This window comes from Coregonus clupeaformis, chromosome 27 (genome assembly GCF_020615455.1).
Source record: "Coregonus clupeaformis isolate EN_2021a chromosome 27, ASM2061545v1, whole genome shotgun sequence".
Taxonomy (NCBI): domain Eukaryota; kingdom Metazoa; phylum Chordata; class Actinopteri; order Salmoniformes; family Salmonidae; genus Coregonus; species Coregonus clupeaformis.
Genome location: NC_059218.1, coordinates 17,612,604 through 17,631,317, shown reverse-complemented (window position 1 = coordinate 17,631,317; position 18,714 = coordinate 17,612,604). Strand labels below are relative to the sequence as shown.

The 18,714-nt window shown below is 45.4% G+C and overlaps 1 protein-coding gene across 6 annotated transcripts in view; it reads left to right on the top strand.

The window, feature by feature from the left end:
- LOC121541581 (phosphatidylinositol 3-kinase regulatory subunit alpha) overlaps nt 1-18,170 on the top strand; it is a 39,106-nt gene extending 20,936 nt beyond the window's left edge. Inside the window, exons 3-14 of one of the 6 annotated variants that reach the window (XM_041850689.2) lie at nt 2,690-2,782; nt 3,276-3,350; nt 3,484-3,615; nt 4,580-4,781; nt 5,302-5,384; nt 14,258-14,465; nt 14,579-14,759; nt 14,891-15,159; nt 15,272-15,448; nt 15,586-15,660; nt 15,835-16,005; nt 16,503-18,170. In XM_041850689.2, the coding sequence (XP_041706623.2) occupies nt 2,690-2,782; nt 3,276-3,350; nt 3,484-3,615; nt 4,580-4,781; nt 5,302-5,384; nt 14,258-14,465; nt 14,579-14,759; nt 14,891-15,159; nt 15,272-15,448; nt 15,586-15,660; nt 15,835-16,005; nt 16,503-16,692 (1,856 nt within the window). In that variant the 3' untranslated portion in view covers nt 16,693-18,170. The other 5 variants (XM_041850690.2, XM_041850692.2, XM_041850693.2 and 2 more) reach the window with 5 other exon arrangements.
- Nucleotides 18,171-18,714: the final 544 nt, after the last annotated feature.

The window sequence follows — 18,714 nt, the reverse complement described above, 5'->3', positions numbered from 1 at the left end:
GACATCGGAGCGATCGAGTGTTGGTTTTTTGAGAAGGGGTGCATCTCTCGCTCTCTTGAAGACGGAAGGGACATAGCCAGCGGTCAAGGATGAGTTGATCAGCGAGGTGAGGTAAGGGAGAAGGTCACTGGAGATGGTCTGGAGAAGAGAGGAGGGGATAGGGTCAAGCGGGCAGGTTGTTGGGCGGCCTGCCGTCACAAGTCGCAAGATTTTATCTGGAGAGAGAGGGGAGAAAGAAGTCAAAGCATAGGGTAGGGCAGTGTGAGCAGGACCAGCAGTGTCATTTGACTTAACAAGCGAGGATCGGATGTCGTCAACCTTCTTTTCAAAATGGTTGACGAAGTCATCCACAGAGAGGGAGGAGGGGGGATTCAGCAGGGAGGAGAATGTGGCAAAGAGCTTCCCTAGGGTTATAGGCGGATGCTTGGAATTTAGAGTGGTAGAAAGTGGCCTTAGCAGCAGAAACAGATGAAGAAAATGTAGAGAGGAGGGAGTGAAAAGATGCCAGGTCTGCAGGGAGTCTAGTTTTCTTCCATTTCCGCTCAGCTGCCCTGAGCTCTGTTCTGTGAGCTCGCAATGAGTCATCAAGCCACGGAGCTGGAGGGGAGGACCGAGCCGGCCGGGAGGATAGGGGACATAGAGAGTAAAGGATGCAGAAAGGGAGGAGAGGAGGGTTGAGGAGGCAGAATCAGGAGATTGGAGGGAGAAGGATTGAGCAGAGGGAAGAGATGATAGGATGGAAGAGGAGAGAGTAGCGGGAGAGAGAGAGCGAAGGTTGCGACGGCGCATTACCATCTGTGTAGGGGCAGAGTGAGTAGTGTTGGAGGAGAGGGAGAGAGAAAAGGATACAAAGTAGTGGTCGGAGACTTGGAGGGGAGTTGCAGTGAGATTAGTAGCATCTAGTAAAGATGAGGTCAAGCGTATTGCCTGCCTTGTGAGTAGGGGGGGACGGTGAGAGGGTGAGGTCAAAAGAGGAGAGGAGTGGAAAGAAGGAGGCAGAGAGAAATGAGTCAAATGTAGACGTAGGGAGGTTGAAATCCCCCAGAACTGTGAGGGGTGAGCCATCCTCAGGAAAGGAACTTATCAATGCGTCAAGCTCATTGATGAACTCTCCAAGGGAACCTGGAGGGCGATAGATGACAAGGATATTAAGCTTAAATGGGCTAGTGACTGTGACAGCATGGAATTCAAATGAGGAGATAGACAGATGGGTCAGGGGAAAAATTTAGAATGGTGTTGCTAGGCTTGTTATCCTGCATATTGACTTTTAGTAGCGGTGGGGCCAGGTGTAAATTTAGCCCCAGGTTGTGAAGTGAGTTTCCCAGAAGCGGAAGGCCGAGGCTGGCAGGGCTTTGGCAGTAGAGGGGGACAGCAGTGTAGGATGTCTGTCTGGGTAGGAAGGTTACACTTCCAAGCCGTACAAAGGTGGAACTGGATGTCAAGTTCTCTATTTGGGGAAACTTTGGTGTTCCATTAGCTCAAAGTTCACTGCTTCTGAGAAAACGCCCCTCTTTCTGTTCCATGTGGTGCGTTCCACACAGTAATGTCTTCCAGATGGCAGTTGTCTCTAGCCTACACGGGTGAGCGTGTTTGGTGGCTAAAGGTCTCTCTCTCTTCTGATCCAGTCGGTTCACACGCAATCGGACAGAGTTTTCCACAGCGTTCGGTGTGAAACGAGGACATAGCAATAAATATGGCAGATAATTATTTAGCCTAGCAAGCAGCCTCCTGGGGGACTGAACGTTTCCAGGCTAATGACCGGCGTGAATGCGTAGATAGCTACGCTAGATGCCCACTTTCATGCCCGTTTACAAAAAAGTTAAACAATTTCAGGGTAGAGAGAGGGGGGGGGAAAGAAAACGTGAAAGGGGCTCCATTCATGGTTGTCTGCATTTGAAACTGCAGACTCAAAGCTTCTAACAGTTGGCCCTTTCAGAAAAGTGCTCTTTAAAAATAACCTTTTTGTAAATCCAAATAAAATCGGTGCCAGCCCCCGGACCCTTTCATGTCCACCACACCTGGATGCTAAGATCTAATGGGGGAAAAAAGCCTCAGACCTGGCTTGTCTCATGCATATCACTGGGTGTTTGCTTGGTCCAACCCAGCGTAACCTTAATGGTATCTACTGCTCAGCACCTTTCTAACCTGAATCGTTGGGTTGTGCACGGTTGCCTTTTGGTCTCTCCACCGCTCCTTTGGTCTGATGTCTTCTATACCTTTTGAAGTTGCGCTCCAGTCCCAAATCTCCTTTCCTGCCCATTTGAAAGGCACAGCCGCTCTCTGCCCACAACATCACACCATGTGAACGCATGGCAAAGTGGGATTAATATATTAGCCTGCCTGAGGGCAAGGGGTGTGGATAGAGGCCATCTTGGTGGTGGGACTGAAGTGGAGGCCCAAAATGGACCCCTTTGTGTCTTGTTAGGACTCTCTTACATATAACCAACAAGGGCTTGATTTTCAATTAATGTACTGAATTTCAATTCACTGCCTGATACGTTTAAATGAAATTGACCCCCAACCCTGCCTATAAACTTAGACTTAGGCCTACAACTCATCCCCTCCCAGCCTGTCTTTCTCTTAGCCTTCACCATTTTGTTACCTATTGAATCCTGAAGACGACCTTTAAGTGAAAATGACAAACGTAAATACTGAACTACTATTCCTCTCTTCTTCTCTCGTCTTCCAGGCTCAGCCCTACTGGACCTGACGGAGCAGTTTGCCCTCCCAGAGACGGCCCCCCCCATGCTGGCTAGGCTGCTGGAGGCCATCGAGAGGAAAGGTGAGCTGAGCTGGCCAGTACACACCAGACTAATACAAACTGGTCATCTAAACATTTACATTTTAGTCATTTAGCAGACGCTCTCATCCAGAGCGACTTACAGGAGCAATTAGGGTTAAGTGCCTTGCTCAAGGGAACATCGGCAGATTTTTTTTGCCTAGTTGGCTAAGGGGATTAGAACCAGCGACCGTTCAGTTACTGGCACAACGCTCTTAACCACTAAGCTACCTGCCGCCCTTTTCCTATATTTCCTATATTTGCATTCTAGAAGATTCGCTGCTCGTGTATCAACAACATTATTTAAATACCCTAAATGTGTTGTGGAATTATTTTTATAGTGATTTTATGGACTTTCTAGGAATCAAAGTAATGGCAGCTTAGCTATGGACTTTCTAGGAATCAAAGTAATGGCAGCTTAGCTATGGACTTTCTAGGAATCAAAGTAATTGCATTTTAGCTAGTGGCTTATTATGTGCTCCTTGATTCTGTGTAGGTCTGGACAACCCAACTCTGTACAGGACCTTCACAGCGGGTGGTGGACTGGATGTCAGACAGTGCTTTGACACTGGTGAGTAGAATTCATGTTATTCACTTATTTCCACCCAAATTCAAATTCAATGTCTCTTTAATTATTATTATTATATATATTTTTTGAAAAGCTGTTAGACCTTGAGCAAACGTTGTGTGTGTGTTGTGTTCAGATCCCCCGTCAGCAGACCTGGACCAGATGGACCTGCAGATGTTGTGTGACGGTCTCCGTCGGTACCTGCAGGATCTTCCCCAGCCTGTCATCCCACCAGCCATTTACACTCAGCTGGTTCACACCGCCCAAGGTACACACACACACTGTAAACACTGCCATTCACTCTTATCAGAATACACCACATGATTACAACCATTATTCTATAGCACCCACTGTTGTTTCCTTCCTGTCAAGTCCAAATCAGCATGTTGGTTAGAGGTTGAAATTTGTTGTTTGTAGCTCTCAGCAATAATGCAGAATATTTGAATATAGGCTTTCAGTGGGCCGTGTGTCAAGCCAAAGGTACACAGCAGCCCTAACCTGATCTACCACTGGACGGGCTATGGAACACTCTGTACCTTTTGAGATTGGAGAGGGAACCCAGAGGATCTAGAACTAGTGTCAATATCCACCCGTTGGCCCTTACAGAGACCGAGAACAGACACACACTCTATCTTTCTCTATTGCTCTCTCTCTCTCTTCCTCCCTCCCCGCATTTCTTAGGTTCACTTTCTCTATCTGTCTTGGGATCTTTCTTTCTCTCTCTCTCTCTCTTGCACCTTCTGTCTGTCTGTCTCTCTCTCGCCTTCTTTCTCTCTCTCGCCTTCTGTCGCTCTCTGAATCTCTGTCCCTCCCTCCCCTGTATCTCTACATCTGTCTTGGGTTCTTTCTCTCTCCTTCGCTCTCTTTCTTTCTCCCTCCCTCCCTTTTGTTCTGTTCTTCAGCGCCAGCTGGATTTTCGTTCTGTCACATGGCCAGAAACAGGATCTCTGTGGTTAATAGCAACTAAAATAAGCCTGAAGGTTTATCTCCCACATCTCAGTGCTAGCCAATCATCTGCAAGTGTACCTTGCACTCCTCACTCATTGTTGAGCACACACAATCTCAATGCGGTTTTCTAACCCGACTACTGCGCACTGGGCTCTTTTTTTGGTCGAAGGGAAGCCTGCTCGCCTCACACCTCTGTAACTTCAACTGAGGGAGCTTTTGGAAGGGTTTTGACAGTGTGACATTCCTTCCTCTCTGACACCGGTGTGTGTGTGTTGGTCCCCCAGAGGTGCAGAGCCCCGAGGAGTGTGCCCAGCTGCTGCGTCACATCGCCAGCGCACCCAGCCTGCCGGCCCAGTACTGGCTCACCTTCCACTGCCTGCTGCGCCACTGGTCCCGGGTGTGCCACAACGCACCCAAGAACCTGCTCAGCTCCCGTGCGCTGGGCGAGATCTTCAGCCCCGTGCTTTTCAGACAGCAGGCTGCCAGGTGGGTGGAAGAAAGAGACAGGCGCACAGACACACACACAGACAGACAGACAGACGTGCGAACACACACACACACACAGACAGAAACGCGCACACACACAGACGGACGTGCGCACAGACAGACGCACGCACGCACAGACCTCCACAAACTAAAGGAAGCACACCTACTCACTCTGACACACACAAACAAGGACACTGAAACTCAGGCAAGCTGCCCACTCACACACAGGAGTGTACCGAGCCTCTTGCACACAGCCTTGTCAGGCACACACACTCGCAGTGAAAGGATTTAAGTTGGGGAGCTTTTCTATTTGCCAGCTGTGCTGTAGCAATTCAAACCGGGCTTGAAGTCCCAACAGTTAGAGAGAGACTGAGAGAAAGAGGGAGAGAGACCACTGATTAACCAGAACAGCAGGGCCAGTCAGCTGGCATGAAAATCGCTGACTCAATTTCACAGCTTTTTTCTTCTTCTTTTTTTCCGTTCTACTTGTTCACCTTTTCATCATCATCATCATCATCAGCTGCGAGCCCAGCCCGGATGCTCACATCAAGATCATCGAGACCCTCGTGACCAGCGAATGGACAGAAGCCCAGGCGGCTCCAGGTAAGAAACCCACATTGCCCTTTTCTGTTATTCAGCATCTGGTATGCTCTTCTGGTTGGGAGTGTATGCAGAGATACAGAGTGACTGTCTGTATCTCAGTTCTATATTTAAAGCGAAACGAATGCCCATCCCTGCCTCTGTGAAAGATTTACATTCATGTACTGTGTTATGGAAAATTGAGCATTGACAGAATGGCCCCTGTGCATATATTAAGACTGCAGTGGAGCTAAGCACTTGGTACTGACTGACTGCCGGAGCTGAGGGGAACAGCAGGGGACATGGGCTGTTCTTAGACCGTACAGCCGCACGGCAACTCGCACTGCAGCAGTAGCAGAGGCTGTACCGGCTGCACTGCACACAAACAGGTCGCTATTGTGGTGAAAAAGTGGCCCCATCGCATATAGTGATGAGGGAAGAAATCGCTACTGCTACATATCGTTTTTATTTTTTATTGTTCTATTTGAAATATCACTACGCTGTTTTTGATATACATTTTACATTTTATTCATTTAGCACTCGCTCTTATCCAGAGCGACTTAGTTAGTGTGTGCATACATTTTTTTTTTTTTTTTTCATACTGGTCCCCCGTGGGAATCGAACCCACAACCCTGGCGTTGCAAACGCCATGCTCTACCAACTGAGCTACAGGGGACTATATACACGGCAAATGACGAGAAAAGCAATAAGGCTTTTATTAAACACATTATTTTCCCTTGGTTCTTGCCTAGCATTTGGTTTGCTTCGCGTATAGCCTCCTGTAGCTCAGTTGGTAGAGCATGGCGCTTGCAACGCCAGGGTTGTGGGTTCGATTCCCACGGGGGGCCAGTATGAAAAATGTATGCACTCACTAACTGTAAGTCGCTCTGGATAAGAGTGTCTGCTAAATGACTAAAATGTAAATGTATACTTAGCGTTGGAACCGGCAAAGAATTATTCTGAGATTTTGGAAATGAGGCCCTTTATCTACTTCGCCAGAGTCAGATGAACTTGTGGATACCGTTGTTATGTCTCTGTCCAGTATGTTAGAGGTAGTTTCGCAAGTCATTGCTAGCTAGCGTTAGCTCAATGACTGGAAGTCTATGGTATCTAACTAACAGTTATGCAAATTGCTAAATATACAGTGCATTCGGAAAGTTTTCAGACCCGTTGACTTTTTCCACATTTTGTTACGTTACAGCCTTATTCTAAAATTGATCAAATAAAATAAAATCCTAATCAATCTACACACAATACCCCATAATGACCAAGCGAAAACAGGTTTTTTGAAACTTGTGCAAATGTATTACTAATAAAAAACGGATACCTTATTTACACAAGTATTTAGACCTTTTGCTATGAGACTGGAAAATTTAGCTCAGGTGCGTCCTGTTTCCATTGATCATCTTTGATGTTTCTACAACTTGATTGGAGTCCACCTGTGGTAAATTCAATTGATTGGACATGATTTGGAAAGGCACAGCTGTCTATATAAGGTCCCACAGTTTCTGTAGCATTTAAGGTCCCTGAGAACACAGTGACCTCCATCATTCTTAAATGGAAGAAGTTTGAAACCACCAAGACTCTTCCTAGAGCTGGCTGCCTGACCAAACTGAGCAATCGGGGGAGAAGGGCCTTGGTAAGGGAGGTGACCAAAAACCCGATGGTCACTCTGACGGAGCTCCAGAGTTCCTCTGTGGAGATGGGAGAACCATCCAGAAGGACAACCATCTCTGCAGCACTCTACCAATCAGGCCTTTATGGAAGAACTGTCCACATTTACTTTCCGTCAGCCAACAAGATGAGTAGGCCTAACGAACAGCAAAAGCACTAGCTTATGTCAATCTACTATCCCCCATAGTACAAAAGTTGACCTATTCTGTGCAATAAATAAATATTCCAAACAGTTGTGGGATGCGATAGATCCCAAATTAATACAACCACTAGCATCAAAACAACTTTTTTACGCAATGAGGCTGACGCAACAGATCAGAACGTTTAGCTTAAAATGTTGATCAACTATTAGGCAATACACACACAGCAGTAGGCTTTAAGCGCAAATGTTCCATTAGTGGGAAAACACCATTATCAAAAGTGACCACAAATGCTATTATGCATGTAATGCTTTTATTATAAAGGTGCATTTTTATGGTTAAAATTATCTTCCTCAAACTTTAAACTCATGCACTGCTTATGTATGCCAGTTAGGCTCTACACCCATTGTAAAGTGGATTAATGTGCTTAATTTTAAGAAGTTATTTGGCCACTTTAGTTGTGATACAAACCTTATTAAAACATATAGGCCTATGGGCTAGGCATTGTTTCTTATGCTGGGCATCATTCACAAGTGATAATATATCATTCACAAGTGAGAGGCTAATATTGTCACCCATCAGACTATTCTTGATTTAATCTTGTCTTTACAAATATTAAATAATATTAGTTTGAAATTTGTTTTGATTTAGAATGGACCATTATCATGCACCTGTATCGAAACGGGCATCTATGCACTTAAATAGCGAATAGAGGACGCTTTTCCCTGTGGTTTATTTTCATGCCAGCCAGGAAGGCTATGCTCCTGTTGTAAATATAAGCCTATTGCGCGAGAAGTGTTTGATTAGATTTTCGAACACATTTGCATTGTCAGAGTGATTAGAGGGACAATGGAGTGCTGAGTACCAGGCAGTTAGCAAGTTTGGTAGGCTACTAATGACCATCAGCAGCATCAGAGCTTGGAGAAGCCTAGTTACCGTGACTAAACGTTCACGTGGAATTTGACTGCCTTCATGACTTGTGACCGCCGGTATGGCGGTAATACGGTCACCGCAACAGCCCTACACGAGTTCATCTGACTCTGGGGAAGTAGATAAAATGCTTCATTGCCAACATCCTAAAGTGTCCCTTTAACCCATAGCAGTCTCTCAATGATGGGTGTTGTGTAAAAATGGGTTGTGTTAATTTCTGGTTTGATGCCGAGGATAGAGCCGCCTTTTGAACAGGAAGTCAGTGGCTTGTTGAGGTCAAAGTGAAAGTAGTTGATGTAGCAGGGTTTTAGGTGGATTCCATCAAACCCTTGATTCATTATGTAAGACTTTGTACTTTGGCCAGAAATACTCTGTAAACTAAAGTTTTAACATTTCATAAATTCAGGTCATGAAGGAATAAAACCATATATTGTGTAAAAAAGAAAAAAGCAATGTTATATATATATATATATATATATATATATATTTTAATATTATTTTTTCGCATAACCGGTGGGGTTTGGACTAAGCCTAGCGTTCTCTAGACACTAGCATTCTGGTGTGGGCGTGCACACCGTTGCGTGGCACAGTTATGTTTTTACAGTTGCTAGTTAAGACCGCCTTTGGTGGGCAGCCCGGGGGCCCATTGCCTGGCTGTCACTGTTTTAAACATTTTATTATCTGTTAGGGTCTATTTCTTACGTCCCTCTCACGTGGACCGCTGTCAGTAGTTCACACCTGTAGGAGCAATGGGCCGACTTGGGAGGACGAGCACAAACACTCAACACTGCACGCTTTGACTTCTCTTTCTGCTGAACCAGCCAGGTCTCTTCCTGTGCGAACACACACCTGCGCACACATAAACACACTATGTGCCATGCACTGGTACATACACATACATGCCAGGCAGGTTGGACTCGGAGGGGAGCAGTTTGGCTGTCAAATTCGACCCGTTTAACACCACCTGTGTGTGTGACTGTGTGTACGTGGGCATCTTTGAGAGCATGTGTGAGACTTTCTACGAAAGTGTGGGTATGTATACTGTCTGCAAATGCGTGTTTCTCTGAACGATTGCCTGTCTGTGTGCGTGCCTGGGCACCTCCTCCCAGTTACTGGGTGCCTATTTTAAGTAAGCAGCCAAAGGCCACTTAGATTTGGTTTGACTGGAAACTCTGTCTGTTCCACAAAGCACCTCTTGTTACACCACGACCAGACTGACAGCGTCATTGCGTTTTGGTACACCAGTAGTACATTCATTTCCAATCGAACACTGCATTTGCCTTGCACCAATGCCTTGCAGATGCAGTTGCAGTGCGTTCTGTGTGGTGCATATGTTGGATTTATCCAAAGTATGTATCAAATTGTATGCGTTGACTTGACAGAAATATAAACTTTTGTTGCACACACATCCACAAATGTTTGGATTACATAATGTTGTTGTTTTTTACTGCAGAATTTATTACGCATCATTGATGCAATGACACTTTGGGTGAGATCAAGGTGTTAGCCCGGTGGCTGCTCCGACTTCCTAGGCCCACACTCCTCTCCCCTCTGCCTCCCACTTCTAACCCCTCCCTCCACACGCCCCTCCTAGCCCCAAAGTGCCCAGCTCAGCAAATATTTGAACCTGTGCGAGTTAATCATAAGACTGAACACCCCCCCCCTCCTCACTCCCTCCCTTTCGAACACGGAGAGAGAGAGCGTGAGCGAGAGAGACGTGCGCACACAGTTGGTTGGCACTAGGGCCAGGTTTCAGAGTGGGCAGGCAGGGCCAACACCAAGGCAGCAGCTCAGCTAGTCATTAGAGCCACTGAACACGCTGATTGGCACGTGTGTTTTTCTGTTGCTCATTAGAAAAACGAGATTTCAGTCTCGGAGGTGTATTTTATTTTTAGTCATTTAGCAGACGCTCTTATCCAGAGCGACTTACAGTTAGTGAGTGCATACATTTTCATACTGGGCCCCCGTGGGAAACGAACCCACAACCCTGACGTTGCAAGCGCCATGCTAAACCAACTGAGCTACAGGGGATGTTTCCTGACCTATTCCGCGTTTGGTTAATGATGTTTGTCCCCCATGAGACACTGTAGACACGGAAGCCTATTTCACTTCCTCAAAATCCCCAGAATGAATCTAATTTAACTCAAGAAATCTGTAATTGACGATTTTGCGGAGGATGTTTTAGTTGTGCTATTTTACATCTATCTAAGGAGTTTGGTGGGTGCAGTATTTCTCAAGTTAAGATGCGCGACGTGTTGTCTTATGTAAACAAAGTCAGGCTGCTGGGCAGGTCTGTCTCACTGTCTATGCTATTGGATAGAGAGAAATCACCGCAGCTGTCCACCCCATGTTAGTGGGCAAATGTAAATCGTCAAATCAAAACCCAACCTTCATATACCTGTTGTGACGCATGAATGTTTCAAGACTGACTTTATGACCAAAATGATCCTATTTTACACTTTGTAGTAAATTTTGACACTAGGATAACTGTTTCTGACTCATATCGATGCCACATAGGCCGTTTTCAAAGGGATTCGTTGATTTCTGAAGGCAGTTGCTCTTTAACCAGCGGTCCCCATGCGCACAGCCCTCCTCAGCCTGGCATAACATTTAGAGAGAGGGAGAGAGGGGAGCAATAGAGGGGGGGGAGTGAGATAGGGAGGTAGAGAGAGAGTGGGGAGGTAGAGAGCAAGAGGGAGCGGTACAGAGAGGCACGCAGCCCTCCCTCACTGTCACACCACCCGCGTCAGATCAAGGAGCAAGCCAGGCAGTCAGGCAAGCACCTGCCTCCAAGCCAAACCAGAGAGTTACCGGATTACCTGGATTTCATTAAGTACCACTGAACGGACCGTCACCTCCCTGAGAACTAAAGTAAAGTAATCTGGTTTAAGCCACGGAATGGAACTTTTCAGAAGGACTTGAGAGTTTTCAATCTAGACCTCTATCTGTTTGGATTTTACACACCGTTATTGGGAGAATTAAACAAAGACACCACTGGTGCCTTTACCAGAACATGCACAACTTGCAACGTAAGTTTGAGATCTTGAATCGTTGCAAATCTGATACACTGGATAAGCTTAAAGGGTTTATTGCTAATGCAAGGGCTTCAGCAAAACCTTGAGAGAAAGATGAATAGCCAGATAGAAAATGGAAAATAAATGGTAACAGTGCTATGGGACAGAAACAAGACTGACAGGTTTTGTCGTTTTTTTTTTAATGGCCTTTCTCCTGGAGCTGTCAAGAGAACAGGTTCTCCTCAAGGCATTTCTCTCTCTCTCTCCGCTGCTGGTTCGTACAGGCCCCATATATCACCCGGCTGTCTTTCTGTGTGGTCAGAACGGCACGCTGATTTATCTAGGGACAACGGTGCAGAATTTCCCATTTGGACTGTACCATTTCAGAGGCAATTTTAGAGGCCCCAATCGGAATATGATTTACTACCGAGCAAAAATAAATACAAAATGAAGTCCATGAATATGAAGTTGAATAATGTATTTAAATGTATAAAATCATATTTGTATGACTTCAATTTAGTGTGTACATGTAGCTAGCTATCCGTAAATGAGATCACATGCCCTTAAAAAGGTACAGCCAAGCTAAACTGTCCTCCTTATCACTCCGATAAGCTTTTATCTGGTATACTTTCAGTCAATGTGGCCTATTTCATCATTCCCACACTGCCTTTGGAAAGACTCCATCCCCCCCCCCCCCGGAGAATTACTGGTGTATTCTGGAGCCTCCGGGTGACTGGCGGTAGTAAGTGGGTGGCTGTGACCGGGGCAAAGGCTTTAGGACATCTAGTGGAGCTGCTCTGCCTACGTGCAGCAGCAGCAGCAGAGCTTGCTTTGTCTCCGTGCCAACAGTGGGCCGGACTAAACCGGTACACGACACGCGCGGGGAGGAGGGATTGAGCAACCTGCGGGAGGGAGGGCTGAGAGCCACAGAGCAGGAGAGAAAGAGAGAGGCTGCAGGTTTTTTTTCTCTCCAACTGCGCTAGAGCTAAGAGAAGATGTTTGCAGCAGCTATAGTCGGATCTATCTCTGGAAAGGATGCTGTGTACTAAACAGATTGTTATAGGGGTATTTTAGCCTGTGCGTGTTCTAGTCTATATAGATACTGTGATGTGCACTGCATGGGCTGTGCACATTGAGGGTTAGCAGCGACAACTTAAAATGGGAAAAGGCCAGTGAGCTTTCAAAATGACGACATCGCTTTCTGGAAATGAAAGATGCAAGAGTTGTTGGTGACGGTCCCCCCGCGCTATTGGCTGTGGTAAGTGATGTAACGCATTACTGAGGAAGGAAGCAGGCAAGCTGCCCTTAAAGATGGCTTTTTAAAATGGGTTTTGAGGTGGTCGTATAAAGAGAACAGGGCTCCATTCCAGACGGATTACGATTTTATCATTCAAATGTGCAGCAAGGCGGTGTCTGAAACATGGAGGATTTGGAGGACTCTTGTCTGAGACCCGAGTTCAACGTCGATTCAGAACCTTTCTTTTACCTAGAGATGGACCCTCCAGGTAGGCGAACTGACTAGCTCATTCACGTTGGATGTTGCATGACAAGTCTGTCTCACTGCATGCTGAGACATTGGTTTAAGTATGGCAGGGATACGATAGTCTGAGGCTAGCAGCTGCAGCGCAGGAAGTTCACAAGGCAAATGCAAGGTTTTCTGGTGGCGATGAAACGTCACCTTGGCTGTCAGCCCAAAACTGCTGCTTGCATTGCCATACCCTCTGGCCATCTCTGAGCACCTCTCTTTTGGATCAGTGGCTTTAGGCACTGCTGCGACCAGTTGGCTGTTGGAAAGATCGAGTTTTCGATAACTCCAGCCAAAGGGAACAGCACTGTTTCATACATTATTCCATCACCATGGATATGGCTCATGTTATAAATATGTATATTATACCCATGGCTCGGTGTCTCTCCTGATATACTCAAGCCTGTGAGGTACACTGCCGCAGGGCAGTAGGCAGATACAGAGCGAGGGAACAAAGGGAGTGCAGCATCTCTAGTGGTTTAAAAATAGCCTGCTGCCATTTCAGCTCTGCTCTCTCCTGCCTGCTCCTCTGAAAGAGTGGCAGCTATGTCGAGCGAGCCTGAGTCACTCGTGTGATTAGCCAATCCAATGCAGTAATTAGGGCTTATTGATTCTGAGAGCTAGCAGCATGAAATAGGAATGAGAATCTTTATTGGGGAGAATGCTGTTGCTTAGAAGAAGCCATTGGAAGAGAAAGGACTGGATGTGCTCAATGCAACGTGATGATGTCATTGAGGTTTTTTGTCACTGGAGCTCGGTGGGTTCATTGGTTTCTCTCTACAGGCAGTTATATTGGTGGATATGTGGCTGAGTTATAGGACTTACTTGATGATTATCAGATGGTTTACAGCTATTTGCATTTGAGCTGCTGGCTCAAAGCTGTGCTCCATTTAGGTCTGAAATTATGCAGTGTAATTTATTTTTTCTCTATTTTTTTGTGGCCGTTTTGCAGAAAGGCAGAGATTATCTGTGTGTGGTGTAATTGGGGCAACAGATGGGGTTGATTTCTCGTTGTTGTGATTTATGGTCATGTCCCAACGCTGGGGACTGGAGATGATGGAGGGAAGGGGCTCTTTTTTTCTTGAATGAAATCCATTCTCCCTGACTCACTCGCTCTCGCTGTCTCGCTCTCTCTATATCACACTTGCTCTTTCTCTCGCTCTCTCTCACTGTTGGAGAGCAGTGGTATTCTTTCAGCCCAATGTAATCAATTGGAAAGGATTGGAATGAGAAAGAGCAGTGGGGAGGATGATGAGGGGAGGATACTGCTAACTGCCGCAGACGTTTGATTAGGTTCAAATGGCTCTCTCCTGCTCGCGGGGCTAACAGATGTCCATTTGAATGTGTATCGTACAGATTTGTGGGCCAATTTAATTATCCGCAAAGCAAATGGAAGAATATTGCCACTCGCAGCTATAGAGTAATATATATTTCTACAACCCCTTTCAGCTCTCCCCTGGCATACTGGCCTAGCATTACATTATATAGACTACGCCAGGATTTTCTGACATATCACTCCTGATAACTGCATGCTCCTGTTTAATGTACTAGGGAATTGACTATCATCATCACATGAACTAAGCAGCCATCACTCTCCCCTCTCGTACACTACAGCCCTACCTCCCAAGCCACCCAAACCCACGCCCCCTGCTGTCACTAACAACGGTATGAACAACAACATGGCGCTGCAGGACGCCGAGTGGTACTGGGGAGACATCTCCCGCGAGGAGGTCAACGAGAAGTTGAGGGACACGGCCGACGGTACGTTCTTGGTCCGTGACGCCTCCACCAAGATGCACGGCGACTACACACTCACGTTGAGGTAAGTCTTTCTCCTTCCCTCGAAAAGACTCACTTCTCACCATCCTTGATAACTAGTGTTTGTTGAATATTTAGTTTTTAATTGGTTCCCTCCCTACTGGTCTCCACTTACAGAAAAGGGGGTAACAATAAGCTGATAAAGATATTCCACCGGGATGGGAAGTATGGCTTTTCAGACCCCCTGACCTTCAACTCGGTGGTGGAGCTCATCAACCACTACCGCAATGAGTCACTGGCCCAATACAACCCCAAGCTAGACGTCAAGCTGCAGTTCCCCGTCTCCAAACACCAGCAGGTAACCGTCAGCATGATCATAAACTTTATTTGTTTAGGACGTTTCACACAATACGTCATAGTTCAAAGTCTTTGCAAATGAATCATTGTAGATCTACAGCTCTAATCCATTTCTTCTACTCCCCTTCTCAGGATCAGGTGGTGAAGGAGGACAACATCGAGGCTGTGGGGAAGAAGCTCCATGAGTACCACCAGCAGTACCAGGAGAAGAACCGAGAGTACGACCGACTCTACGAGGAGTACACCAGGACGTCCCAGGAAATCCAAATGAAAAGGACAGCGATCGAAGCATTCAACGAAACCATCAAGATCTTCGAGGAGCAGTGCCAAACGCAAGAGCGGTACAGCAAGGAGTACATTGAGAAGTTCAGGAGGGAAGGCAATGAAAAGGAGATCCAGAGGTAAGCACTTGATCTAGACCCCCCCAAACGGCAAATAAAATACAATTTGGACATTGTTTTCTTATCTGATCAATTTCTTAACGCTTCATAACTGAGTTATTGTTTTCCTCAGGATCATGGGCAACTATGAGAAACTGAAGTCTCGTATCAGTGAGATCGTGGACAGCAAGCGGCGTCTAGAGGAGGATCTGAAGAAGCAGGCCGCTGACTACCGAGAGATCGACAAAAGGATGAACAGCATCAAGCCCGACCTCATCCAGCTCCGCAAGACCAGGGATCAGTACCTCATGTAAGTAACATATATATATCACCGCCTAGTCTCAAATAAATTCTAATAACTTTATTGTTCTGGTGATGGGGAACGTCTTGTAAAGGTCTCAATACTTCCGGTCTCTAATCTGTCTTTTCATGGTTCTTGTGTTCCAGGTGGTTGACCCAGAAGGGAGTCAGGCAGAAGAAGCTCAACGAGTGGCTGGAAATCAAGAACGAGAACACGGAAGAGTGAGTATTATAGACTGACCTTCCATCCATTTTATGTTCCTGGTATCTAACGTTGACAAAGTTATGGGACAAGCAATGGGGAATCACATCGCACCGTTGTTCAATCTGCAAAGGTTTGCCATTCAATATCAAACTTTAAGTATCTAACTCCCTCCGTCCATCTATGTTCTCCAGTCAATACTCTATGGTGGATGACGATGAGGACCTCCCCCACCACGACGAGCGCTCCTGGAAGCTGGGCAACATCAACCGGCTGCAGGCCGAGGCCCTCCTCCGGGGGAAGAGAGACGGAACATTCCTGGTCCGAGACAGCAGCAAGGCAGGATGCTACGCCTGCAGTGTTGTGTATGTATAAAGACCTTGTTCTCATTCTACTGTCTTACTATAGTATAGTTGTGTAAGCATCTACCTCATCCTGAACTGGCCCTTACCTGCATTTGGTTACTGATGCAACATAATTTACCTAGGCTTTTGTACGGCTACACAGTTTGGGAACAGGTGTAGACGTTGTAGCTTGACAGTGTTCCCAGACTGTGCTGCACTACACCCTTTCTGTTTACCCCAACCTGAAGTCAAGCTGTTTGCTTCTACACTGTTCAGTACATTGAGTGCAAACACAAATTCAGAGACTGTAGACTTTACAAGCACAGGTGTAGCCTTCAGTGTAGACATTGCAGCTCAACCATGTCTAGAGTATAGGGTAGAACCTTGTGTGACCAAGGGCTTGATGATTAGTCAAGTCGTAGAGTCAGGTGTGCCCTAGTGCTGGGAACGAAAATGTACAACCTGGCCTAATAGAATATGACTTGACTTTTCTCTCCTTCTCCGTCTCTCCTCTCCAGTGTGGAAGGTGAGGTGAAGCACTGTGTCATCAACAAGACGCCCTCAGGGTTTGGCTTCGCCGAGCCTTACAACCTGTACAGCTCGCTCAAAGAACTGGTCCTCCACTACCAGCACACGTCGCTGGTCCAGCACAATGACTCTCTGAATGTTACGCTAGCGCACCCCGTCTACGCACAGCAGAAGCGGTGAGGACCCTCTTGGCCATTCAGTTGGACAAAAACATGAAAGGGCCTCGTTTTCCTAAAAATGTAGATTTATATATTGTGCTCGGACTTTGGACTGAAAGATTTGAAAAGGCTAGGCCGTGTCTTGCCTACTAACAGACTTTTGACCCACGAGAGAGGAAAGGACTAAAGAGACCAACGCAAAACGAAGCCTGAAAACATTTCAGCGACTGTGAACTGACTGTGAGCAGTGGCGAGAGCCTGAATGTAGTCTTGTTTCTCTCGTGCTTATTGTGGGAGCATAGAGTCAAGGTGAAACTGCTGAACTCTCTCCCCAGCGGAGGACATTGGAGGCCTTTTCCTAATGGTGCTTGTTCTTTTCAAAGCTTTACCAGCTGGAATGTCAAAACACAGATAAAACTCGAGTGCATCATTTTTCCCCTACTTTTCCTCTTTTCCCCCTTCTGTGTTTTTACTTTCAAGTCTATCTCCCTGCGTGTGTGTCCGTGTGTGAGAGAGTGTGTGTCCATGTGACCAAAACTCACAGTATCTGAAAGCTGTTTGGTGTTGGGGGTGTCTAACACACCTGTGTGTAAGTGTTCAGTGACAGACCATGGATCGGCTGATAAATGTAGCAAAATGGCACTTTTGACAAAGTATAATCGTTTTCTTGAAAAAGACTCCTACGGACTTACAGTGCAGAGACTCTAAACTGTTCTCTACTGTGGATGAGTGAAAATATGAACAGACTTGAAATGGAAATACTTAATTATGTATATATACAGAGGGGAACGTCAGTACACAGCAAACCTACCGCACCATACCAAAAAAAAGCTCAGTTAATGTTCAGTTATGTCCTAATCTGCTATGCAATTATGTATCTCCCTTATTTCTACAAAGATGTGTTTTTATTCTGTTGCAAACCCATAATATAAGCTTGTTTTTAATGCTTGAAAAGGTGTATTTTTCCCATGTAAATATCCAAGAGGATATTTTGTGTCAAAATGCCACAGTAAAAACTGCTTCAGATTTTTAAGAAAGTTAATAATAGTAACATATACTTTATTACAAACTACTTTATCAGCAACTGGTATAAAGATGGAAAATATGAGTATTTTATTAGTACTTTTTTGCTTCAAACTGATCTTCTCAGGCAGAGCCTTTTGAGTATTTGACAGCTGCTTCAGTCACAATAAATATTTCTAACATAGCCACATGGTTTTAGGTCTTTGTCGAAACAATGGTAGCATCCCAAGTGTCAACCTATTCCTTATAGTATACAGGGAGGAGGGTGCCATTTGAGAATGATGGGAATATTTGTTGATTACTGCAATCATAATGGTGCATGTTGTACTCCCCTTTTCAGCCATCTCCATGGAAACAACAGTATAGATTTATTTTGTTATATAACCTTTCCCCAAGGAAATCAAAGCAAATCGGTGTCTTGAAATGATGGAAATTGTTATTAAAAAGATCAATTGGGAGACATTTTATCTTCCCGTATGTATTGTCCACATTGTATTTTTTCTGTATCAGAAAATATTTTGAGTTGTTTACATGGGTGGATCAAGTAATTTTGAATAGTCTGTGATTTCTTATTCTCATACAACATTGTATACCAAGTGGTTCTGTTACTTGGAGAAAATACCCAAATTTAGCTGCCAACCCACTAGTAAACATTGGTGTCACTGCTGCACATTTCCCCTAAACTTTTTTCCACCCCTGGCTTTATTCCAAGATGTAAATGTCTGAGTCTAAATTAAGGTGTTAATCTATACTACACCGTCAACATGTATCAGTGGAAATTCACATTGATAGAGATTTTGACGTAACATGACAAAAATAATCATCTTGATACATTTCCTTTCGAGTCAGTTTTGTCCCCAGAATTATAAACATACTAACTTTTTTTGTCGATGCATAGATTGGATTTTTCATTCTAAAATATTATGGTTAACTTTGAGAATTAGACTATCATCCAAGCCCAGTCAATATAAAAAGGAAATACAATAATTTTAGTTTGGTGACATTTATGTTCAGAAGTAGG